Source organism: Uranotaenia lowii, chromosome 2, assembly GCF_029784155.1.
Source record: "Uranotaenia lowii strain MFRU-FL chromosome 2, ASM2978415v1, whole genome shotgun sequence".
In the NCBI taxonomy this organism is placed as follows: Eukaryota; Metazoa; Arthropoda; class Insecta; order Diptera; family Culicidae; genus Uranotaenia; species Uranotaenia lowii.
Genome location: NC_073692.1, coordinates 298,960,621 through 298,988,084, shown reverse-complemented (window position 1 = coordinate 298,988,084; position 27,464 = coordinate 298,960,621). Strand labels below are relative to the sequence as shown.

Sequence of the window (27,464 nt, the reverse complement as noted above, 5' to 3'; positions counted from 1 at the left end):
TAATATCTACAATATTTTCACTGTAATATAAGTTAAAGCACAGAGAACAGACCTACAAGCTAGAACAAAAAATCTTCAAAAAAGTGTGTAAAATTTCAAATGCAGAAATCCAAAAAGTATGTCGAGAATTGACTTTAAACAGTGGCATCTATTGCGCCGTTCAAAAGTTACAAATCAAATTTTCAAGTGTACAGTTTTCGAAAAGGCGTAATCGTATATGAACTCATAATTAAACTAATGTCGCTGGAAATTTCAAACAAGTTTCGTGGGCTATCTTATACGTCTGTTCTCTGTGGTTAAAGGGCCCCCTAGAATAAGAATTGCAGAATTTTCACCACATTTTTATTGGTTGTGCAAATCAGTATAACTTTTATCAAACCTAGCAAAATCTGGGTATTTGGTTTTTAATTGTTTTACACAAAATCCGAACAAATCAAATCCAGCGATCATTTGAAAAAAAAAATCTATAACAAAGTGGAAACCGATCAATCTGGAATTCTCACTTTATAAGAATGCAAAAGATGAAAATTTCAAAATTATTGTAAGCTTTTCGGTCTCTATTAAAATTTGCACTTTTATTTTAAAATGATCCTCTATTTAACCGGAAATCAGCATGATTTTTGATTCTGTGTCTTGAACATTTTGCCAGATATAGAAAAACTAATTTTCAAAAGTTTCTGTTATTTATGTAATATTTGATCTGACGAGAATCTAATTTTTCATACAAACTTGTAAATAATCCACATCATTTTTTCAATTTCTAACACATTGCATGAAAACGATTTTTGTTAATGATATGAAATTCAAATACATGAAACATTTGGATTTTAATTATAAATTTTGTAATTTCTGCCTTGGCCCTGATTTGGTTTCTTAATTTTCCTTGAGAAATTCATTTGTTATCTGTTTATCAAATCTCGATTTAAAATTATAATTTTAATTTGAGACACAGAATTGTGGTTCTGACGAAAATCCGGTTTCGAATTTTAATCTTGAACTCTTTTATCTGTATCGCTTTGCAATTTGTCTTTATTCCCATTTTTTTTCTTCTAATTCTAAGATCTAAGATCTGAATGTTATTTCCAAATTGTCATGATGCAAATATTTATTCTACTTTCGATCTTTCCAATCTGGTTTCCATGATCTGCAATTAATCATGAAAAGAAAAAAAAATATTACTATCTATTTTTGATGTTTTCTAAATCAGATAATTTAGAGAGATGATAAAGTTATTAAATAAATTGGAATGAATTTTAGCTTTAATGAGAGTTCTAACATACATTAACTCTAAGGCAACGTTTGCACGTGATTTTTTGCTTGGTTCTGCAAGTGATGTGAAAAAATCTGGCAAAAACTGGGCTCTCTTCAAAAATTTTCAGCTTACTGGGCCGAACGCAAGTTTCCTGAATTTCACAATTGAATGTTGGATCATGCCCGTATAAAACCGGATAATCTGGAAATATACTACACTTGTTTCCAGTTTTTTTATATGTTTAAAATATTTCGTTTCTTTGGGACGGCATATGAAAAAAAATATTCATAGGGCCCCGAGAAAAATTGCCCCGGCCCCCCCAAAGGCTAATTCCGGCCTGGTGACCATGCCATCGAATACTGCCTATCGTGCGCTGGTTGGTGGTTTATTATTATACTTTTCCGTTACTACTCAACCGGATTGAGATTGCTTCACAAAATGAGCTGTCACGTTTCTTTGTCACGTTTTCATCAAAAAAATTTGGTGAGATTATGTAAAAAAGTACATTCTAGTATAGACTGTTCCTGAAATAATAAGCACACTTTCAATATACTTACTTACTTAATGATCCCGCGCCGATCCTCCGGTGCATAGGGCCGTGGTAAAAGACCTCCACTGTTGACGATCCGGAGCCAGCGTCTTCACCTGGTCCCAGTCAAGATTCTCGTCGACAGTTCGGATTTCAGCGGCTAGGCTTCGCCGCCACGAATTTCTGGGTCTGCCTCTTCTTCGATGACCTTCTGGATTCCAATCTAGCGCCTCTCTGCAAATCTCGTTTTCATCTCTTCGTAGCGTGTGACACTTTCACCACACTTTCAATATAATAAAAAAATATTGTTTTATTAAATTTTATTTGTGACCTACCAAACACTGTACTCTTATATGATGAAAATTTTTAATCATAAACCAGACTTCGCACTTTTCCCCGAACATGACTCATAAGCTTCTGCATAGTTGCATTACCCACTATTTTCATCAGTGTTGACCAAACCCTTTAAATTTCCCGATGTCATCAGCTGGTTTTATGTTGTACAAAGTCTCAATTGGCCGTGCTTTGGGACAATTTGGCGGATTCATGTTTTTTGGCACAAAACAGACGTTTTGGCTTTCGTAGTGTCCTAGTGTAGTAAAGGGCGAATTTATTGCGACACATTCAACAGGGCATATCTTTTTTACCATTGGGTAAAAATCAACCAAATTTTGCACACTTTCTCATTGATGTGTATTGTTTACATACTGTCATACTCGAAGTCGTATTTTTCGATTCAACGAGAATGGAGGTGAACCAACGCAAGTCGAGAAAACAAAATCTTTCCAAACACCTGGAATTTTCTGACCTGTCGCACCGGCGCAGTTTGGAAAAATATTGAACATTCACCACTCAACCGTTTTCAGAGTGTTAAAGCGGTTCCAGGAGCAGTTGACGTTGGACCACAGCAAAGGAGCTGGAAGAAAACCGGGACCGTGAAGCGAATGATTAAAGCTAATCCCAACGTCCACGATTTGGCTAAAAAGATCGGCATGTCGTTGGGCTACATCCAGATTGCAAAGAAGAGTGCTGGACTACATACACACAAGGTAGAAAACTTCCAAATCGCGATGAGCGACAACAATCGACGGCTAAAACTCGGGCACGGAGGCTCTACGAGAAGATGCTGACAAAATATGACTGCTGTGTGATGGACGACGAAATGTATATAAAAGCCGAGTTCAATCAAATTCCGGGGTTGGAGTTTTTCACCGCCAAGAGCAAGTTCGATGTTGACGACAAATTTTAGAAGAAGAAAATGTCGAAGTTCGCCTCCAAATATCTCGTTTGGCAGGCCATCTGCTCTTGCGGGCAGAGGAGTGAGCCTTTCGTGACAAAGGGCACAGTAAATGGCGAGATCTACAAATCTGATTGTCTCGAGAAGCGCCTTTTTCCGTTCTTGCAGCAGCACGACGAAGCTGCGCTATTTTGGCCAGATTTGGCATCATGCCACTATTCTAAAATTGTTCTAGAGTGGTATGAGGCCAATTCTGTCCATTTTTTTTTCCAAAAGACATGAACCTGTCAAATCGTCCGGAACTGTGCCCGGAGGAGCAGTAGTGGGCAATAATATAGCGGGAACTTCAGAAGAGCAAGAAGACATTCAAAGACAAGAAGAAAATGTTAAAAAAATAAAAAAAAAAACTGAAAAACTGGTATCGGATGACACTGTAAAGACTTTGATGGAGGAAATGCGTTCAATTTTGCACTCAAGGCTCCCTCGACTAATTTTTCTTTTGTATGTATAAAACTACCCTGCAATTTTGGTTTGATTCTATACATAATAAGAAAATTGGCATGACATTTTCGGTGTCGCAATAATTTCTTGTTCGCCCTTTAGTCTTTGGCGTAATGACATAATGCCAAATCGGGCCAAGATATGAGGGGGATAGGTCCATAATTCTGCTTGATCATCGGCAATTAACGTTTCTGGAGGCATTCCTTGATATAGTTCTGGGTGTTCATTGTTTCCGATGTGACGTACGGGCTATCCTTGCCCGTGCGTACAGTAAAGTATTGTGGCCCAGGAAAGGTTTTTATAGTCCAATTTCACATACGTTCCATCGTCCATGATCATGCACCCAGAACTTTAGCAAAATATTGAATCATACAGTTTCCGGGCTCTTGGTTTGACAGAAGCTGCTTGATTTGGGTTTCTTTTAGGTTTATTCTGCTTCCGGTACGTCTTGAGTCCAAGTCGCTCTTTAGCACGCATCACGTTAGACGGCGAGGTCCCGACTTTTCTCGGCACATCTCGAACGGAAGCCGATAGTTTCTGTTTGTAGGCATCCCTGACCTTTTTGTCGATAGCAGAACTTACAGGACCAGATTTTCGTCCACTCCTCGGTTCATCGCGTCCGTACCGCTCCGACGCTCACATCATCTTCTTTGACCAATTTTCTTCCATTCATAGTACATCACTTGTGCATGATACTTTCTCTCTTCTCCGGAGTAAGACTACGCATTTTGAAATGTAGTCACAAACTACTAAATGTTTTTTTGATGTTATCACAGACAGAAATGTGAAAACAAAAGGATGCAGCCAGTAAAATTCGAGAAAAAAAAATATTCGATTCAAAATGATTATCATATATCGTTAACATCAGGTGTGCTTATAATTTTTGGAACAGTCTGTATTCGGCTAAATTTGTATCAAAATGATCAAGTGATCAAAAATTCAAGTGCCTTCAATATAAAGTTGGTTTCGGGGTTGGAGCGGTTAAGGTAACCCTGCATAGCTGCAGAAGTTACCACAACATCCGAAGTGGTACGTCAGCACTTAATGTGCTACTTGCCGCGAAGGAAAATAGGAAACAGTAAGACCAAACTGTGGTCGAAATAACAAACATCAAATTTGTCAGCACAAAATGTGCTATCAACGATGGCGCGGACTCAACGACCGAGCTCGCGCACCCAGCCAACCCAGCAGCAACAATGTTGCATTCATTTCGTGAATAGCAGCCAGAAACCTGAGACGCAATTCGAGATGTGGCCGTTTACAATGGAATCGCCACCCGAAGTCGCCGTGGAGAATAACATCTCCACTCACAACATTGTGGGCTACTCTGTGGACGCCCTGTTCATCATCGCGGCGATCATCATCGTCATCGTCTGGCGTTGGCGCAGGAATGCGCGACGCCTGAAACAACTGGAGGGCGCAGCGACGAAGCTGCGTCAGCAAACTTTAAACAACTCTGTATGATACAGTAAAATAAATGGCAGTCTTTTTAAGTCTCTCGAACGGTTGTGTCGCGTTTTTCTGTTCCGATGACATTTCTGCGTTAAACCCTTGCGGGAGCGGGGTTTTACCTTAATTTCTAATCAGGCTCTTCTGCCTGGAACATTGGTGACCCCGACGTGATCGCACGTGCGATCACTTCAGGTTTAGGCAACGACGCCTATCAATTGTAAATTCTCCCGTCGGGGGGAGAACGGACTGAAAAAAAAAAAAAAACATTCAAAGTGTTTCGGTGTGCCAAAATGGCAACGATAAATAAAGTGTAACCTAAGTGTAGGCAATCATAAGTGAAAACAAAAGTGCAAGTCTCCCACTGGTGGAAATGAATCAAAATTTGTGCAACGACGTGTTGTACTCTAAGTACTACGCTCAGTTAGTGGAAATCGAAGAGTCTGTAAGGGCTAGGCCGTGTCGATCGCGAGAAGAAGGCGCAGCCATTACAATCATCGTTTTCACACCTGTTCAACTTAGCCGCCGGAGCTGCGGCTGTAAGAGGTTACGAAAAAAGATTTACTGACGAACTGGTGAGGTTAGCCGAATCAATCAGCGAGAGGCTAGAGTGGAACGTTTTGAATCCGCCGTCTATGTTTTAATTGAGCTCACACGCACCTGTGTGGCTAACCGTGTGATTAGTGCAAAGAAGAAAGTTGAAAATTCGCTCGCTGCGCGCGTAGTGTTTCCCGTCGGGGGGAGAATCCAATCAACGAAAGTGAAATCAGTGTGTGATTATGTGCCTTGGTGCCACTGCACCATCGTGAAAATAAATAAAACAAACGCGGCGAGACTTGTGTAGCTTCTCCCGTCGGGGGGAGAGCTAAACGAAAGAAAAAGCAGTAAATTGAAAAGTGACTCGCATTCCTAGTGTAGAACAATGGCCGAGGAAGAACTAAGTAAAGTGTGGATGCGGCAGTTGACTGCCCTAGAAGGGTCCGTCAACGAGATCGCGGTGCTGGTTGACCAGCGCAGCGACGCTAACCCTCCGGAAGTGGAGGAAATTGCAGTGCAAAGGGACACCCTGCGTGTTCTTTTCGACCAAGCAACAGCTGTGTTGCTGAAAATTGAAGGGGCCTCAGGTCCCTCGGCAAGGAGAGGGCCGTTACTAACTAAGGTAATGGCCGTTCAAGTGAAACTCGGCCGCTGGGAAAGACAGCATGCGGAAGCTACCAGAAATCACCAGCGCCCGAGTGAAAACTTGCTCGACCAGACACTGGCACCAAGCACGAGCCGAGCGGATCATTTACCCCGAATCGAGCTACCCCACTTCAACGGTTCGCCGACGGAGTGGTTGACATTCAAAGGGCGCTTTGAAAAGCGCATGGTAACGATTGGAGAAGATGCCGACAAATTCGCATTTCTCTCCAAGTGCCTTGAGCATTGCGCGGCAGCAAGAAATTCAATCGAAGCGCTCGAAAGCTCTGGCACTAGCTTCGCCGATGCGTGGGCGAAATTAGAGACGCGCTTTTACAAAAAGCGAATTGCGTACGAAGGATACTTCGTAAAACTGATCAAATTTAAAAAAATAAATGTGCCATGCGCTAAGTCCATCATGAGCCTCATCGATGCCGTGGACACTACAGTTCACGCTGCAAAGCAGATACAAAAGGATAAAACAGCGACACTGGACTGTGTTGCGAATGGAATGCTAGTAAGTCTAGCAAAATCCCGTCTGGATTCGGAAACCGCATCCAGGCTGGAGGAGAGATTAGACATACATCGTGTCTACACTTGGACAGAATTCAAGGAAGAGTTGGAGAAGCGAGCCAACCAATTAGCGTGCCGAACCGATATCGACGAATCGAAATCGCGCAACACCAAGACGGTAGCAGCAGCTGCCATCACCCAACTCCAGCGTAGGGAAATCAAAACGCAACCGCAATCCTGTTTCGCGTGCAATGAGAAAGGGCACGCGATCTGGCACTGCACCGAATTCAAAGCGCTGCCTGTACCGCAAAGATGGGATAGGACCAAAAGAGCCGGTCGGTGTTTCAATTGTTTGTCTTGGGGACACTCCGTCCAAAAGTGTTCATCCAAAAAGCGGTGTTCAGAATGCGGAGAAGCACACCACACATTGCTACATCCAGTGGATGCGGTTCCAGAGAAGAAGCCGGCGGCTGACCCAGCCGTTGTGGCCTCAACCAGCAGTAACAACTGACTACATGGCAGTTACGTATTCTTGGCAACAGCCGAGATCAACATTAAAGGTGCGTCCGACTGGTATCGAGTTAGGTGCCTATTGGACTCCGGTAGTCAGGTGGAGTCTATCACGGAAGCAGCCGCGCAGACTCTAGGACTACCGTACGCACGGAGCGACGTGCAACTTGTTGGCATTGGCGGAAGGGTCAATGCTTCCAGAAAGATTACAACCGTAATCTCCTCCAGATGCGGAAGCTTCGCTATGGAGGTAAGTTTAGTTTTGGTTCCGCACCTTTTAGACGACCAGCCCAGCATTCGGCTGGAAGCGAAGGATGTGAGTGTTCCGTCAAACATTGAGTTAGCGGACCCCACATTCTACAAGAGAAGAGGCATCGAGATTATACTCGGTGCCCGAGTACTATTCCAGATTCTGAGCCCCAGACAAATCCAATGTACAAATGGCCCGAATCTTCAGGAGTCAGCCTTAGGCTGGCTTGTTGGCGGACTAGTTTCGCTACGGTCAACCCGGAAAGCAGTAATGACTGTTGCCACCGTTAGTACAAATGAGATCCAAAAAGAAGAGGGCCCCGATGGGAAATTGGATACTCTCTTCAAGAGGTTTTGGGCCTTGGAGGAGGTAACTTCTGCGGAAGCGAAGTCCACCTCTGACCAGGTAAACCTATGCGAGGAGCACTTCCTCCAGCACACCAAGATAGGGGCAGATGGCAAATATATTGTGCGCCTCCCTTTCAACGACAAGCCCATTCAACTGGGTGATTCCTACGAGCAAGCAAGAAGACGCTTGTTCTCGCTAGAAAGGAAACTCACGCGAACTCCGGAAGTATACGAGCAATACAGAGAGTTCCTGAAAGAGTATCTGACATTAAATCATATGGAAGTTGTAGAACCAAAGGATTATCAAAAAATCCGCTACTTCATACCCCACTCATGTGTCATCAAGCCAGATTCTTCATCAACCAAGCTTCGCGTGGTATTTGATGCAAGCGCTAAGGCATCAAATGGACATTCCTTGAATGACATGCTGCGTAGTGGACCAGCGATCCAAACGGAGCAATTCGATTTGCTCCTGGACTTTCGCTGCCATGACAAGGTGCTAATGGCCGACATCGCGAAGATGTATCGGCAAGTCCATGTCCACGAAACGGACTCGTGGTACCAGTGCATCGCCTGGAGGGATAATCCTTCGGAAGCGATTCAGGCTTATCGCCTCAAAACAGTGACTTATGGCGAGGCGGCATCCTCATTCCTAGCATGTCGCGCTCTACACCAAGTCGGAGAAGAAATCCGATCGCATCAGCCGAGCATTGCTGATATTATTCAGAAATGTTTCTACGTCGACAATTTGATGATGGGGGGAAATTCAGCAGAAGGTCTTCTGAGTCAACGAAAAGCCGTGGAGGCCGCCCTTCTGCAGCGAGGCTTTCCCTTACGGAAATGGGCATCCAACGATGCCAGCATCATAGAAGATGTACCTGCCGACGATCTCGAAAAGGAGATCAACATCGGAAATCACGATGTGATTAAAACCCTAGGCGTGGCCTGGTCTCCACGCGGAGATACCTTTCGATTCCTAGTGGAGGACCGCAATGCAAGCAAGCAAACTATTACCAAGAGGCAGCTAGCCTCGGAGGTGCTCAGATTATATGATCCGTTGGGCATAATGCAACCGGTCATCATTACAGCAAAAATATTGCTGCAGAGCTTGTGGAAAACCAAGCTCGGTTGGGAGGACCAGATCCCACCAGAAACTTTGCACGAATGGCAGCAACTGAAGAAAACGCTGCCGAAGTTGGCGGAACTAGAGTTCCCGCGTCAAGCTATCCCGAGTAACGTAGCACACTTGGAGCTGCACGGTTTCTCGGACGCTTCTATTCGCGCTTATGGAGGCGCAATTTATGCCTTTGCCATAGACACGCAAGGTAACAAGTCCATGAACCTGCTTTGTGCAAAGTCGCGTGTAGTCCCGATGAAGGACCTCACTCTTCCTCGCAAGGAATTAATTGGAGCCAAATTGTTGGCAGAGTTGATGAGCCGCGTGATCGGCATCATACCACAACACATTAACAAGGTTCACTACTGGTGCGACTCGCAAGTAGTGTTGTCCTGGATACACGCAAACGATCAACACGCCGAGGTGTATGTTCGAAATCGTGTGAAAATCATTCAACAATTAACAAACAAGATGAGCTGGAGGTACATCCCCACCGACCAGAACCCAGCGGATGTGATCTCCAGAGGAATCTCAGTGAGGAAACTGTTGACCACCAAGAAGCAGCTGTGGCTGCATGCCACCCCGTATGCACTAGAGGTACATCCAGAAATTCAAGTATGCGCAATTCAGCAAGCGCCGACCATCGACCACACTCTGCATGATCCTGACCCAGAAGATTATATCCAGAGTTACAAGTACTGCAATTCTTTCCGAAGGACCAGAAGGCATTTCGCCTTAATACAGCGCGCCATAAGCAATTTTAGGGCAAAAGCTACAAGTTCTATTAATTCTGAACAACTCCTACAAACCATGACCGGCCCTCTAACTGTTGAAGAGCTGGAAGCAGGACTACATCTAGTCATCAAAAATATGCAATCCGTCTGCCTAGGACAAGAGCTGAAGAGCATCGGTTTACACGGCATTCCTACAAAGCAGGGCCCCCTGCAGCACCTCAATCCTATGCTGGCAGGTGGCCTCATTCGAGTAACAGGTAGGTTAAACTTAGCAGACTTGCCTGAAGAACAGCGACATCCAATATTCATTCCGAGGGAGCATCCGTTTGCACGAATCATCCTTGTGCATCTACATCGCTCCAATAACCACGCCGGTCTGGAAATAGTCTTGACCGAATTTCAACGAAGCTATTGGATGAAGGGATTGCGGAAAACAACCCAATCCGTCCTTCAAAAATGCGTACTCTGCGTACGGGCAAGGCCTCGCAGATTCGAGCAAATGATGGGCCAGCTTCCACGGCCCAGAGTGAATCCCTCTACAGCGTTCACTCATACTGGCGTAGACTTGTGCGGGCCGTTCCAAGTGCTGCCAAGTCAGCGGGCGAAAATGAGGCTTACCGTTTACGCCTGCCTGTTTGTGTGCTTTTCGACCAAAGCAGTGCATATCGAGGTGGTGGAGGATCAATCCACCGGGGCCTTCTTAGCCGCTTTGATACGGTTTGTATCAGTGCGTGGTACACCGGAGGTGATATACTCCGACAACGGCCGCAACTTCGTCGGAGCCAGCTGCGAACTTGCAGAACTGAGCAAAGTATTTAACTCGGAGTTGTTCCAAAACGAACTCATAGGGATAGCAGCTGAGGAAGGAATACGCTTTTCCTTCATCCCTCCGAGAAGCCCTAATTTCGGAGGTCTGTGGGAGGCCAACATAAAAGTGGCCAAAAGACTCTTCACCGCAGCCGCTCGTGGATCCAGCTTTAATATATTGGAGATTCAGACGGTGTTCTACCAAGTATCAGCGATAATGAATTCACGTCCGCTGACCTCAATTTTCTCCGACGCCGGAGCTCCGGAACCTTTAACACCAGGGCACTTCCTAATAGGAAGAGCCATGACTACTATACCCATCCCGGCAAGCCACTTAGAACAGCAAAACTTAGTTATGCGCTGGAAGCGCATTCAACGCCAAACCGCACAATTCTGGCGTAGATGGCAAAATGAATATTTGCAGCATTTGCGCTGTATCTTCAAGTGGACAAAAAGGCAACCTAACCTGCAGCCAGGTCAAATCGTATTGATTGGAGACGATAACAACCCCGTGGCAAGGTGGCCCATGGGAATCGTAACTCACACCAAACCCGGAAAGGATGGAGTTGTGCGGGTAGCAACGGTACGCACAGCTTCAGGTATCTACACACGAAATGTTCGGGCTTTGGCACCACTGCCCATCGACATTACCGAAAGTCAAGTAGGCGAATCAGTCGAACCATCTCAATTTGATTCTTCAGAAATAGTGAATAAACCACACCATGAAGTACGCGAGCAAGGGCCAGTACCTGAAAACGAAGAAGACCCACCACCCCTGGCTATGAGTAGCAATGTTTGGAGCGACAGACTTCGCTCCAAAGGGGGGAGAAAATGGAGCGGTTAAGGTAACCCTGCATAGCTGCAGAAGTTACCACAACATCCGAAGTGGTACGTCAGCACTTAATGTGCTACTTGCCGCGAAGGAAAATAGGAAACAGTAAGACCAAACTGTGGTCGAAATAACAAACATCAAATTTGTCAGCACAAAATGTGCTATCAACGATGGCGCGGACTCAACGACCGAGCTCGCGCACCCAGCCAACCCAGCAGCAACAATGTTGCATTCATTTCGTGAATAGCAGCCAGAAACCTGAGACGCAATTCGAGATGTGGCCGTTTACAATGGAATCGCCACCCGAAGTCGCCGTGGAGAATAACATCTCCACTCACAACATTGTGGGCTACTCTGTGGACGCCCTGTTCATCATCGCGGCGATCATCATCGTCATCGTCTGGCGTTGGCGCAGGAATGCGCGACGCCTGAAACAACTGGAGGGCGCAGCGACGAAGCTGCGTCAGCAAACTTTAAACAACTCTGTATGATACAGTAAAATAAATGGCAGTCTTTTTAAGTCTCTCGAACGGTTGTGTCGCGTTTTTCTGTTCCGATGACATTTCTGCGTTAAACCCTTGCGGGAGCGGGGTTTTACCTTAATTTCTAATCAGGCTCTTCTGCCTGGAACAGGGGTAATAGGCGATTTCATTCCTATAAACCGTTCATAGACACAAAAGTGCCACTCATCACGCAACGTTAAAAGTGGAGGTAACGCTGATCTGGTGGCTCCAGAGAGTTTATCTGGACCAGGTTTATTTACGAGTGCGGGAGACTGTTGAGAATTTCAAAAGGAGTCAGTTCGTTCCGATCTGCAAATATTTACTAGCGAAAGTTCTGCTAGTTTGATTCCGGTGTAACGGTGTGATTGTTGGTGCGAAGATTGTTAGGAAAATCATCAACACATCCTGCTAAACAAGGAAGCTGCTCTGAAGACTTGTTTATTTTTCCCAACAGTATCTTTAACAAAGCTCTCTTAATATTAAGGATGATGTTTAATCAAAGTTTTTTTACTCTGTCTCTTTAAGCAGTTTTTTACAGAACACGTTAATTGAAATATTTCAACCTTTTTTTTAGAGTTTCTACAAATCAGTGATACCCCTCAATAAAGAAAAGTATGATTAATTTCAATTAAGCAAAATGGCTTAAAGTGTGTTACTTGTTGAATGACTTAGCATAGTTTATAATTCTTTGAACTATAATTATGGTACATTTGTTGATTTGTAAGTTTGAAAAAATGTATATCTATGACATTCCTTTTTTGATTTTCTTTCCAGGCTATCGTTGTCTCCGAGCGATCGGATTCCTCACCGGGCTGGCCGCTGGAGCAGGTTGTATAGTGCTCCTACAAAGCCAGAATGTTACCGAGTTTGGAAACCTTGCTGCTCCAGGTAATCGTGGATAACAAAATACTTGTAAACATAGATACTAAGCTCGTTTAATCTCGATTCGTTCCACAGCCTTGGCCGTCGTTGCCGGACTTTTCGGTGCAATTCTGGGTTCGACCCATCCAATTTCGTCCACACTGATCGGAGCTTCCGCTGGGGCGCTCGTAGCCGGAGCAACAATTGCAGCCTGCATTGCGACACTACCTCACTACATTTTTGGAGTAAGTTAACCTCGAGAGGGTATTCAATATTGGGTTGGAAATTGATACTGATTACATTTTGCTTGCAGGAAAATGAACTCTTTGTGTCTGTTGTTGGCGGAGCGATCATCTGTGCAATTATCACTCTATTCTGTCCAAAGTTTATGTCAATCATTGCTTCCAGCATTCTGGGATCGGCCATGATATTGTGCTCCATTGATTTCTTCATGCATGGCCTGAACACAATGGATTGGGTTAGTTTTAACTTTGGTGTCGTGTGCCTACATTATTAATCTTTGGCAATTTTTCTCGGCAGATTTTCAAGATGAAACCAGATCCGACGCCCCCTCCCTGTTGGGGTGGGGTGATCCTATGCTGTTGGCCCATCGCAGCCGTATTGGGTGTGCTGGTGCAGAGTTTTGTCACTGCTTGGAAAATTGACCACCGAAGACAGATGATGCATCGAAGACGCAGACACTATGGTAAACCACGTCCCGGATCCCGATCCCGGGAAACACGTGAAGAAGCTCGTCAGCGCAAGTATCGCTACTTGTACCAGGTTCGGACAGCACGGGGTGACATCATCTCACAGGTATTAGTCAAAACATTTTAATTTAAGTTCTACTTAACAAATACCCTTTATTGTTCCGACAGAATTTTGTCTCCGCCTTGCAGAAGCATATAACCACCGATTCCGGACCACCTTCGGAAGTGTCCACGAAGACTGGCTCCAACGATCGGAACACGGCCCGCAGCGATCGAACTCACATGACCAATCTACCCGATTCGGACTTCGACAAGCGGGATCTGAGCTACGAGAAACGTTGACATTCGGCCAAATAGCACTATCGACACTTCCAGGAGCAATTCTATCCGCTTCCACCGCCACCCCCACCCGCCGAATACTACACCGGAAGTGGGGGAAGCGAACGTAGTAACTACAACTACCAATATCATCATCATCCACAACAAAAACAACACCATCATCAACAACCACAGCATCCCTACCCGCCTCCACCACAGCAGTATGTTCGTAACTGTTACTAAACTTATGTGGTAAGTGTCGAAACCGACCGACTTTTTTCTTCGCTTCAGCTTTCTGTCACAAAGCGAACCTTCCTTCACGAAATTCGTCTTTAAACTGGCTCGTTCATTCTGTTCGTTTCTTCTTGGTCACTTTCACCTCTACACAAGTATTCCTCGCCGTATAACGCATTTTAACGACTCGTCCTGTCGATCTCGAAGGGTTGCTCAATTTGCTAATGGCAATATCCAATAGGGATGTCTATAATTCTGATTCCTTCAACTATTTTATTCTGATTATCTGCTTATCCTCATCTTATTTCCTACAGTAAGTTCAAACTAAAACTGTCAAATCCCACACTTCATCGTCTACATAAATTGTAGTGTTCTATTAATTCGTTCGTATTGCTGACTATTTTTGACTAGTTTGTTCAAATTTTTGAATCTTAATATTCTGTTGAGTCAGGAAAACTCTGTGAACAATTACCGAGTGATTGTGTCCCCTCAGTCTAGTTCCTAAAATACAATGGGTCGACTAATGATATACCACGTATACACCAATACTCTGATGTCCACCTGGGTCGTTCGACTTTGATCCCACCCAGAAGGCTGTTTAAGCTGCATGTCATACTTGCGATAGTCAGTGATGACAACCTTCCAGATTTTGTCTGGATTTTCCAGACTTTTTGGACTTTCCAGACTTTTTTTGGACTTCAAATGCTTCGAAGATGTATGTTGTTCAGGATCGCCCCTGATGGCAGGATCGATAGCATCAGAACTTTCTTTGTAGAATAAACTCACTCACTCAATTTCATAAAACATTAACAAGGTGGACTGTATTTTACCGACATAACTTAAACTAATTACCAATAAGCTGACACAAAATTGTCCCTTTTGGACTTCTGACTCAAACTATGGTCCCTTTTGGACCTCTGACTATGGCCATGCTGGCCTCTGATAGTGTTACCGTGATCCGTCTTAGCTGGTGGTTGGTTGGGAAAAGAGACCGAGTCAAGGATCGACGGTGGCTCGATCCTTCGGAAAAACCTCTTCGTGTCCGAGGAAAACCGATGATTTTGGCGCGCATTACCGCCGTTAATGCGCGCAGCATCGCCATGTTACTACTGGGCCTTTTCTGGTGTTAGGGTGGTTCAACAAAGCTCCTTCGTTCCAGAACATGCCGCCCGCCTTGAAAGGCGACGGGACGTACGCATTTCGAAATTCAGCTGTTGTGTCGATGTTATTGTGCCGCGATGAACCACCTCGCTTTGACCACGCCGATGATCTGCGCTCGCTGCATGATGTGCCGCCCGCCATTAGCCTACGTTGGTTCCGACCTTTGTGCTTGGATGCCGACTCTGCTTTTTGCAACCTCTCTGGTTGTCCGCCTTCGTCCGATAGTGGTCTGGATGCATGCCTGATAGCTTGGGAAAGGAAGTATCACTTTTCTTGTATGTTAGATGAATTCCAAAATACTTAGCTTTCCTGAGCGTGCGCTGGCTATCGCCACGACCAGCGCTATTATGCCTCATGCTTTGACTTGATTCGAATCGTTCTTCGTGCATCAAAATTCTGAGCTCTCCAAGCTCTCTGACTTTCGTTGACTGACATGAGCCGAACATTTTAGTTCCCAAGCTCTCCCGACACATACCCAGACTTTGAAACAGACATACACATAACATAAATACTGACTCAACATACATTTCTTTCCGACTCATTTCTGACAGGTTTTCTGAATGAATTGCTGACTTTTTCTCAAAATGTTTATCCAACAACCAATTCTGAATGATTTTCCAACAATATTCTCTGACTGTTTTTCTGTCCAATTTTTCTGAATGATTTTCCGAATGTTTTTCTGAACGTGTTTCCGAATGATTTTCCAACAATTTTCACCGACCGTTTTTTCTAAATGGGTAGCTGAATGGCTTTCTGACTGAATAACTGAATGGGTTACTGACTGGGTAGCTGAATGAGTTTCTGACAAAACACCGAATGAACCGCTCTGACAAAGTCAGACTTAAAAAAAAACTGACATACCAATTCCCGATCAATAGTCAAACCGTAACTTGAATGACTCAGGCTCTGATAGTTTCATTCCGCTTGATTGTGATGTGTGTAAGTGTATGTGTGTTTGTGTGATGCAGAGTTGCGTTAGAGAGTCCTGGTACTTTATCCAGGATGATGCTTGATGAAAAAACCGCCAAATGCTAGTCCTGATCCCGTCGATCAGACTATCCGAAAACCGAAATCCAACGCAACTCTGAAGTGTACCGAATGATATAACCGACTGATACCGAATAATTGAATCCCTTGGATTCCCGATAACTCCTGATGGCGGAGTGACTGCACAAAAAACTTTCGGAAGTAATTTGTGTGTTCGGAGGCGCGCTGGAAAGCCCTGGTATTGCCATGCCCGATTGCAGCAGAAATGACACAGCAAAAAAAAAAAACCGTCACATAAATGTCCTGATCCCGCGATCAGGTTAACCGAAAAACGAATTCCAACGCCTACTCCGAACATTTCCGAATGTAAATACCGATTGATGACCAAATGATTGATTTTCCGAATTGAATTAAAGCATAGTTCTTTTAGAAATGGGACACTTTCTTTTGCTAATAGCTCGTTTACTAGTAATCGGACATTCAAAAATTTGACAGCATTTTGTTGCCTGTAAAAAGTACTATCCGACCTATTTTTTTCAAAATTTAAAATTTACGCGTTTTTGAGATATTTACGATGCAAGAGAAAAAGGAAAAAATAATTTTGCACAGTTTCATTCAAAATCCATCATTATCAAATAAACCGTTGATTATTCAAAGAACTACTGTGTGTGTGAGTGGTGGAAAAGTATGGAAATACTGTGAAAAATGCCCACATAGTTCAAATCAACCATTGGAGTGAAGTATATGATTGGCAACCTCGGCTTAGGGTCATCAGGGAAGTCAAGTGTCATACCAGCATTTTTAATTTTCAATAAGCGAAAAACAAAGGGTAGACTGCTGAAATTTCCAAAAAAAAATTTTCTCCGATAAGCTGAAAGTGTTGCTTCTTTATCCGTCATTAAAATCTAACCTCAAACAAAATTTTTTTGCTAGTTCCGCAGCTCGTAAGCTGTATATCGGGTCTCGAGGCTATGGGACAGATGATTTCTGATGAACGACAAAACTTATGAAATACCCTTTTTTAAACAAATTCCAGCGTTTGAATCCTATACCACGTCTGCTCGTGGCAAGGTCCCGAGTATATTAAAGTATGTATTTGCTGGTTATTTTGTATAAAATATAATGATTTGCCAAAATTCTGCTCCTGTGGAAAAAAACAACAATTTTCAAAACGAAAACTATGATTTTCACTCTTTTCAAAAGCCTAAAAAGAGTAATCTTTTATGTACCCTTCGCAACCTACGATCTATACTAACCGATTATACTTTAAGTTCAATCTCCTCATGGTTTTACTTCGTCATTGCCAGATTTTGCCAGCAGAAATTCCATCAAAACGCTCAAAAAGTGGCTCATAAATAATCAAATTCGTTAATTTCGAAACAGCTGTATCCATTAAAGTGGCCTCAGTTTCTTTTAAAAGAGAAGTATTGGTCCGAAAAGTATCATAAATTGAAGGAGGGGGAAGTAGCTACCTAAAATACAGATTAGACGAAGTATTAGTTAGAAAAACTGATCATTATCATGACTGAAAAAAGTGTGCGCTGGCCGAAGGGAGGTACCAAGAATAAAGTAGAGTGTAATCTTACAAAAAACGATACATATTTTTTTTCAAATTTTTTCATGAATTATGATAAGATTACCTTCATTTCCTTCATAGAAAGTATTTAGATCAAACGGAAGGTTTTTTAGATACACGCATTCGTAACTGTCCCATTTCTAAAAGAACTAAGCTTTATTACCGAATGGAACCCCGTTTGGTTCCCTTTATGATTTTTACCCAATGATGTCCAGTGTAAATTGTAAGTGTATGAAATGATTTGCTGAATACCGAATTTTCAGGTTATCTGACTTTTCCGACTGACTGGGTCTCCGAATGATTTTCTGACTATAAATCCAACCGATTTCCAACATATTTTTGGATCTGAATGATTGTGTGAATGAAACCGATTTGAATCTCATTGATACCCGAAAAAAAAACTCTGAAGGATTTACTGACATATTCGAGGCGAACCTGATTCAGGCCCCTCTATACTGAATGGTTGTGTGACATAGTCTGAATGATTTGCTAAATGATTTACTAACCATTTTTCCAACAAACTGACAAAATGATCAACTGAGTTTCTTTTCAAAATAAAATATATAGGTTTGTTTTCAATTCAAAAAGCTTGTTCAAAATTATTCATTTAGGCTATAATTCCCGCATGCAAAAGGCTATTGTGGGTAGCCGAACAGAACATGCAACGGCCCTTTTGCTCACACACTCTCATGCCATGTTTTGAACTGAAGCAATTAAAGCATAGTCGTCTTGCCTTAACAAACTCCAACCGTTCGGATCCAGTTTTGGCCTTAAAGGAAGCACACTCGAACAAGTAATGCTGTCCTTTGCAAAAGTGGCATTTTGCCTGGTTACCCACTGTTATCCGTAAATCGTTCATCCGGTTGGAGTTGTGGTGAGACTCGAAACATAAAATTTTCATATTGATTTTTTCAAGTGCCGTCCGATACCCGCCAATGTTATTCCCTGCACGATTGCTTGCAACCATTTGCTCGCACAACAGTTCTTTTGTTGCGAGCAAATAGTTGTACAGAGTTCTGTCGATTGCTGCCACACTTGCTGCAGCTTGAGATGCTTCGAAGAGGCATTGGTGAAACCGCTCCATGTTGTTGTCTCTCGGCTGCCGGGACTCGTGTGCAAAATGGCGAAAGCGACCGTTCGCATTGCTAAAAGTTACAGTCCTTTTCTTAATCCCACCGTTTTGTTTTCCGACCTGCCCGTTCGATCCCAAGTTTGTTTTCAAGATTGGCCGCATGGTCTTGCTGTTGCACTCCGAAAAATGAGCTGTATACAGGAATAAGTACCAGTGATGAAACGAATTGTTACATCTGAATGATTGAATCAGAAGCCCACTGACACTGACTGATCTTCTGAATGAGCGACTGAAAGATTATCTGAATGAGCAACTGAACGATTTTCTGAATGAGCGACTGAACGATTATCTGAATGAGCGACTGAACGATTTTCTGAATGAGCGACTGAACGATTTTCTGAATGAGCGACTGAACGATTTTCTGAATGAGTGACTGAACGTAATTGGAGTAGAAAACTTAAAAATCGATTAAAAGATGTTGCTCTGAAGTATTCAAGGCACACCTGGTTTGCACTGACCTGGCCGCTTGATCTAAGTCCATGTAAATTTCCGGAAAAGCACATTAAAATAAAAAACAACGATGACTAGCATCCAATTGCAAAATCGTACAAATAAGATTCTCCAACCTTTCAATTAACTGTTTTTCAAACCTCAAATGAAAATAATTCTCATTGTGTGAACCACACTAACTCGGACAATTCTTTGAATATCATGAAACGTAACAGGCAAACATCAGCACATCATCTTCATAATACAATCCACGGATTTTCTTAGGTTTCAAAACCGATGTAGTAAGTCTTGGTTTTGCAAACAATGCGGATTGTGAAGCATTTAGATTTGAATATTCATGACGTCACCACCTATGGTGTCTTCTCATTCACGCTTTTGTTTCGGAAAGTTTATCATTGAACAACCATCGATCGAAATATGCTACTGTTTTTAGCAATAGTCATAACACAATTTAAAAAAAAAGCGAGTGCATCTGATAAGCGTGAAAAAAGGCACCTACCTTGGAATCTCATTAGAAATGATATGTCATGAATTCTCTCCACAATCAGTGATGTCCAGTTAAACTTTCCAAAGTTAAATTATGATGGTTCCCTTATCACCACTTCCTCTATGGACAGCCCTGGTCAAAAATGGTTGCGCCAACGAAAAAGTGTGGAATGATCCATGACTCCAGACAACTAAAACATCCGAAACATCAGTGTTTTTTCTTACTTTAATTCACTTTCTCAATTGATCTTCGAACAAATTCAACAAAAACAAGGCAAACTTGAACGAACGAACAAGGGAAATTTGTTTCTTTGAGAACAAACCGTAAACGCTGAATACCGTATTCGGGCGGGGATTCAGAGAAAACTTGCCGAAAGCTGAACACGATGGTTTTCGTTTTGATTCCATGTCCGCTGTTTTATGTTTCATTCCGAACACATGGGAAATTACACTGGGAATGAATTCTTCAAGTCCAAACCGTATTAGACCGTCGACCGTAGAGCTGAATACCGGGTTTTTGGGAAAAAACTTGCCAAACATGCTGGGACCGAACACGACGAAGTTTGTTTAGATAGTTTTGACAGTTTCCGTCTGCCATTAGTTCCAATTTTTATATCATAGTAGATGGATTCTGCAAAATTGATGAGAGTGGTGAATCAATCATAGACTGTCGATCTCTGAAGACTGGACCAATGTGGAGATGCAATTTTTCAGGCGGAAACTGATCACCGAGATGGATGAATGGCAATTCAATTCTTGAAAAACCAAGTAATAAACCACACAATAACTGTTAGGCATACGAACACATTATTGTTTCAAACTTGAAACGTATTTAGGGATTAGGGCTACTATTGGGTAACTGACCATGGCTGATCAATTATAGTAACTTGTGGTGAATTTCTGATTTGTCATTTTCTATCAACTGTTGTTGTTTTGCTGGTAGCCGATTAACGAAGTTTATTAATCATAACGTTGCCGATATATTTGCCTGCACACAACATAAATATCAAGATGACAATGAAGTATTCGGGTATATTGTATTTTCAATCGGGATGAATAAACCTACCTGGTTTAAAATCCCTGAGAAAAAAGAACAAAAAAAAAAAAAAAAGTATTTTCAACCAGCAGGTGAAGTGAGTGCCATTGACGCGAGTGGAATTGGATTAGATGTCATTATTATGAAATGAATGGAATAACTGAGCAACATAAACATATTCGTGAACATAAACTTATTCTTTGATAGGACGACTGTTGCAACTGATTTTCAGCAGATTTGGAATTTCGTAGGCTTGGTGGAAAGGCAATGGCGATTTATAACACATACGCACGATTATAGAATCGATTTTTGGAGGAATGCTGGTATTGTTTTCAGCACATAATTTCACGCACATCTCCACTCTCTCATACTCATCGAAATTTACTTTAATATTGGGAATGCTTTTCACACGTCTTGATTTGAACGTAGGGTGGATGAGATTTCTCGATCAACGATTGAATTGGATATCACTATTTTCACACACGCTCAAACGCTCATACATACCATCTGATGCTATCTGCTGATTGATGATCCGGCTCGATAGGACCATGTTCAGGATCGCCCCTGATGGCAGGATCGATAGCATCAGAACTTTCTTTGTAGAATAAACTCACTCACTCAATTTCATAAAACATTAACAAGGTGGACTGTATTTTACCGACATAACTTAAACTAATTACCAATAAGCTGACACAAAATTGTCCCTTTTGGACTTCTGACTCAAACTATGGTCCCTTTTGGACCTCTGACTATGGCCATGCTGGCCTCTGATAGTGTTACCGTGATCCGTCTTAGCTGGTGGTTGGTTGGGAAAAGAGACCGAGTCAAGGATCGACGGTGGCTCGATCCTTCGGAAAAACCTCTTCGTGTCCGAGGAAAACCGATGATTTTGGCGCGCATTACCGCCGTTAATGCACGCAGCATCGCCATGTTACTACTGGGCCTTTTCTGGTGTTAGGGTGGTTCAACAAAGCTCCTTCGTTCCAGAACATATGTATTTATGTTCAATTGAGAGTCAGTCAGAGTACGTGACACTAATAGTGACAGAAACATACGATTAAATAGTTTGAGTAATTCTTGGTATCGTCCAAGAAAGGTCAACGAGCTGCTGCTGAGAAAATACACTTCAAAGCTTCCGTGTTGTGCGATTTTTCTTATACTTTTCGCAAAGTAGTAGTTTTTGCCAGAAGATAAAACTCAAGAAATGTGGCGTGAGATTAATTTCAAAAATCATATAAATGTTTACCAATATCAATGATTGTATTTTGTTGAGTATGAATTGATCAACCCTCTCTCGCTCAACGCTTTACTCGGACGGAAGCAAAGGTTGCTTTGAGGCAGCGAAAACGACAAAACCGATGATGCATACGCTCTCAACATGGCCCGCCTTCACGAAGCAATATACATTCGAGGCAGCGAATCCAAAAAACCAAACGAATGGCTCTCACTCATCTCCTGTTACAGTACAAGCTTGAGGGAACCGAATTCAAAAGGCTAGAGTGTCCTACCCGGGATTTCCCGGTCGGGAATTCCCGGGAAATAGAAAAATTCGGGAATTCCCGAACCTCGGGAAACGCTTAAAAAATCCCGGGAATTCCCGAAGCCAATGAAAAGTGCTTAATTACTAAAAATTTACATCAATTTACATCCAAATTGTAAAAATAAATCAGGATGAACAACAAAAATGATAGTTCTACCACGTTCCACCTTGATAGCTTAGTTTTAACTATTATTTTTCTTAAATCTGTTTTCCAATCGAAAACTTAGTGTTAAAGTGAAAAACGACAAAAAATCTATATAAACAAACAATTCCATTAGTGAAACGCTACGGAAAGAATCTAAATGTTCTATTTTGCAACATTCATCATTTAGAACTTCTGTTTTGGATACTGTTGACAGTAGCAAAATCATCAGCAAAGAAATGACATATTGTAAAACAAATGGATAGTTATCTGAAAATTTACGATATTTGATGATTGACCTGAAGTCTAATCAATTTCTATCGAAAGAAAGAAATCTTTCACAATTATTTAAAATTTTTACAGCTAGAATCAGACCAGTTTGTCGGTTAAAGTACTTTGTTTTTGGGTCTGCGTTTGGTTATTGAATTTTTGAGGCATTAAAAAAGTTTGAAATGATTTTCAATAGTAGGTACTACCATAGATTTAAAAATACCGTATTGATAAGGATTCGTACGCAGAAGAGGGTTAAGATCTTCATGTTGAAATCTTCATTTTCAATATTTCCCGGGATCCCGGGAATTCTCGGGAAAAGGATCGTCAGATTTCCCGATTCCCGGGAACGCTAAAATGGCCGGGAAATGGACACTCTAAAAGGCATAGCAAACCCGAGTCTCCTCGTTTGTGCCTGGATCGAATGCTTGAAGTTTTTCTGCTATTGCTTTTATCGCACAGCAACCGCACGCAGGCAGCTAGTTTTTTCGTTTCTTTTCCTCCCCCCTCTTTGCACCATACGTTGCGGGACTGTGCAATGCAATAAGTTCGGTTGTTGTTGTTGCCTCAACCTTTGCGGCGAGATTGTAGATGTTCTCCTCAATGACAGCTATAGAGTATTTCCTGAGACAGATTGTGGTAGGGTAGCTTTTTGTTTTTGTTTTGAAAAATGTAAACACCAACTGGTCGCCATTTTGATCTTTGATGATAAGCACTGTTCAATGATTTCTTTTAAAAATTTCTTTCATTAAAATCAACATACCTTCATGTCTCAACTTGTTATGAATTTACAATGAATTAAATAACGAATTTATATTCTCCTCACCAAGGTGCGCTTGCAAAACGACTACAATTGCATTGCCAATTGTATTTTGTTATTATCTGGCCATTGAGCATGCGTAATGTTGTTGTTATGTTTACCCTACCACGATATGCCGAGAAAATGTAAACATGAGAAATCAGCTGTTCGTCTGACAAGTGGGGAAATGCCTTATTGGCTTGAGTCATTCAAATTCAATAACGAAAATGAGTATGTGTGCCTCGTCGCGTCTTCTTCATGCATCATGTAGCCAGGTTTGCCAGGTGTTTTTTTTTTGAAAATTCCGAAAGTTGGCAATAAAAAAGTCTGGATTTGTCTGGATAGTTGAAAAGGCTCACATGAAGGGATGACTGCATGGGGAAAAGTTGTTTTCCTTCAAAACCCACCACCATACTCTCTCGAAAAGCACTTATACACCCACTCATGATTACCACTATTAAAAAAAAGCTTTCATTCATAGCACCAACACAACCAGAGGCGAGCGGGCACGAATTCTATGTGAACGAAAGCTTGAACAACCGAAAGACCCATTCAACTGTCAAAATAACTTCTGTACACCCAAAATAATTTTCACTTAAAAAATAAGTGACATCTGTAGTAAATTCTCGCCATACGTAATTTCATTTGAATTTTATGTGATGGGTCAAGTGAATTCATTTAAGTGACCGGTCAAGTGAATTAGACTATGACGTTCGAGTGAAATTTATCTGAGTTTCTAAGTAAGTTTCTAGTTAATTATCTCTCGCGTTTTTAAATAAAAGAACATTTATAGAACAGCACTACGATTTCAAATACTTACATTACGCTTTCGCCATAAATTTATGGCGAAAGGAAAATTCCATCGTAATCCCAAGGCAAATCGGTTACTGCGGATAGTGCGACTTCTAAATCTTCCCTGCTGCAAACCAGAAAATCTGTCCCGCTCAATCCATAAGCTGAAACATGATAACACCTTTAAATAACTTTCTCTTACATCACGTTTAACACAAACTACCAAAATCGCCTATTGAAGAATGGCAGAATAAGCTTTAAACGCTGCTCTTTAAAATTTGCCATTTTGAACTCTGCAAATAAACACAATTACAACCTGACATTCACTTGAAATTCAAGTGAAGGGGGAGTGAATATTTTTTCTCACTTCAAATTCAAGTGACGACTGAAGTGAATGTGGATGAATTCACTTGAAATTTAAGCGACTGCCAAGTGAAATGTATATGTGAATGGAAGAAAATCACTGGATCCATGTTTTTAAGTGAAAAATCATGTGTATTTTAAGAGTGAATTTGGGTTCAGTGTATTCTGCTTTACAGTAAATTCAGTGTTGCCGTTATGAGCTTTTGGATTTCAATAGTATTTTTTTTTATCAAAACGTTGAGCTTATAGAAATTTCTGGACAAATCTGGATAATTTATGAAAAGTCTGGACCAGACAACATGAGGTATGTATTTCTGGATGACACATAAAAATCTGGAAGATTCCAGAAAAATCTGGAAGGTTGGTAGCGCTGCATGTAGCAACCGAATGTTGAGAGAGTTCGTTCGGGGCAGCAAACGAATAGCACGCACGGCCATATTGAACCATAAATGCTTGAAAAATAACCATAATCGAAGTTTTGTGGGTTAAGTCGTTTTATGAGTTTTTCGCGAAAACTCACAAAATGGGATTTCGAGGAGAACTTGGATTATGGTTATTTTTCAAGCATGATCAAAAACTGTGAAAATGAGCAGAAATTAAGGAAAAAATTATCAGAATGATCGAAGAACACAAGAATCAATGAGAGTTTTATCAATAGAACTTATATTTTAGAATCCTGTTAATTGATGTGGTTATGAATATCCATCCTGAAATACTTGTGGAACTTTTGGTATAATTTTATTTTCGTTTTCCTCTACTTTTCGTTGTTCGACTCCTCTACGTCTCTCTCTCCTATGAATGCGAAGTACCCGATCCTGCTCCTGCATATTTTCACTGGAAGCTCCTGATCCGGATTCATAGCAACCTGTGATCCGCAGTGCGATGGTAGAAAATTTCTTTGCCCGTTTGTTCTGTTTGAGAGAAAAAAATGTTAGTGGCGTGGGAATAAGGAGGATGTTTGAAAAATATGTTTAATTTTTACTACTTTTGTTTAATCTAGTTGACTTACAAGCTTTATTATCATGTGATTCTCATGGAGCTGGAAAATGAATTTAAATTATCGGTCGATTTTACGCGTAGCTGCCGAAAAGCAAACAAGTTATCTGCGCGTCAAAAGATGGCGACTGTTATTTTTTACATATTACGGTTGAAATTTAACCATTTTCATTATTTTTCGTTAGAACTTCCGAAATGCTTGAAATTGAAACGTATACTATGGTTAAAAAACAACAATTATGGCAGTTCTATCGGAAATCTCAAAAAATGGTTCAAGAAAAGCCATTAATGGTTAAAAAAATATGAGCGTGAGTGTCTCTCAGAGCAGTTTCTCCTCATGGGGGGAGGTTTGAATGAATGTATATGTATCGTCTCCTGTATTGCTATGCGAGGCCTCAGAGCGTGTATTTTGAATGCCTCTGATGAGAAAAATGGTGAGGATTTCAATCACTGACCAATATTGAATCAAAATTGATCAATCTTTACTTACTTATCCGTACATTTGACAAGTGAGGAATATAAACACTATAGAATATGATTGCAGTACCTACTAATTATTTCAAATTACCATTTTTATCAAGAATACACTTTCTTGAAGACCACACGTATTTTTGATTTTTGCGTAAAAAGTTTATTTTTTTTTTAAAATATTTTTTGCTGTTCGGTAGAGCATTGTGATTTCGAAGCAAAATATGGCATAAAAAACTGAAAGCTCTATAGGGTTTCTCAATATGTCACGATTATAATGACACGATTTATAATGAACATTATCAACAGTAACACGAGGTTCTCCGACTTTCACAGTAAGTAGGCGAGGAGTGAGCGGGGCTCTCAATGAGTTTGTTTATATTTTGTTCAGCTTTTCTGTGGTTTGTTGGTAAACAAACTTCATGAGTTCCGCATAGTTGCATAGCCAAAATGGCTGAATCAGGAATTCGATATTCGGTAACACCTCCTGTATATATACACACCTTGGTCAACACTATAATTTAGGAACAAATTTTTTTGCGATTATATTGACCACTTTTTCCAGTCTTTGGCAGAGTTTTTGATATAATCTGCAGGCTTCACATGTTTTCTCAAATACAATTTGGTAAGGGTCCAAAAAGTTTCGCTTGAGGACAATTTGGTGGATTCATCTTCTCCCGTATGATCTGGACTTTTTTGGATTTGTACCAAGCCATCGTGTCTTTTGAACACTGAACTGATGCCAAATCCGGCCAAAACAGTACCGGTTGATCATGCTTGTGGATCATGGGCAACAGGCGACGGTTCAGGCATTCTCTCACGTAAACAGCTGTATTTATTGTGTCAATGGTCACGGACGGCTCAGAATGCATGCCACACTCACATATGGCTTGCAAACCATTGCCTTTTTAACGAATTTTTCGGTAAAAATTGATGTCTCCGACTCTTTAATACTTTGGCCATCCCGAACAGTGTTATCTGGTCAGCCGAAAGCTTTTTGTAATCAAACTTGCACTTTTTATATGTCTGTAGACCCAATCTTAGCTTGATACGATGTACAGTGCTGATGATGATCCTAGTTTTAGCTATAGTGCTTTAACCCGAACTGAGGCAGTTTTCTTACTGGCGTGAGCACTCATAACTTTCCGGTCCAAAGTTTTGTCCATCTTACCCGGTTTCTGCCCAGATTTTTTTATCCGCGAAGCAGCTTTCCTTTCCATACTTCCGAGTCGAATGTTTAACCGCTCCAATGTTTATTCTTCCTTTATCCTTCCTTCCTAATAATTATAATAGAATAAGTTAAGGTCTGAATATCGAAAACTGAAAAATGTTCTCCAGTGGTGCCGGAAATTATTATGAGACGTCTATTTAATTTTGAAATGA

General features: G+C 41.7%; 1 protein-coding gene across 1 annotated transcript in view; it reads left to right on the top strand.

Annotated features, from left to right (window-relative positions):
- LOC129744698 (transmembrane protein 198) overlaps positions 1 to 27,464 on the top strand; it is a 36,891-nt gene that overhangs the window by 7,796 nt on the left and 1,631 nt on the right. Inside the window, exons 4-8 of the mRNA XM_055737350.1 lie at positions 12,535 to 12,648; positions 12,718 to 12,866; positions 12,935 to 13,099; positions 13,162 to 13,437; positions 13,500 to 13,901. Of these exons, the coding sequence (XP_055593325.1) occupies positions 12,535 to 12,648; positions 12,718 to 12,866; positions 12,935 to 13,099; positions 13,162 to 13,437; positions 13,500 to 13,673 (878 nt within the window). The 3' untranslated portion in view covers positions 13,674 to 13,901. The remainder of the gene's footprint in view (positions 1 to 12,534; positions 12,649 to 12,717; positions 12,867 to 12,934; positions 13,100 to 13,161; positions 13,438 to 13,499; positions 13,902 to 27,464) is intronic.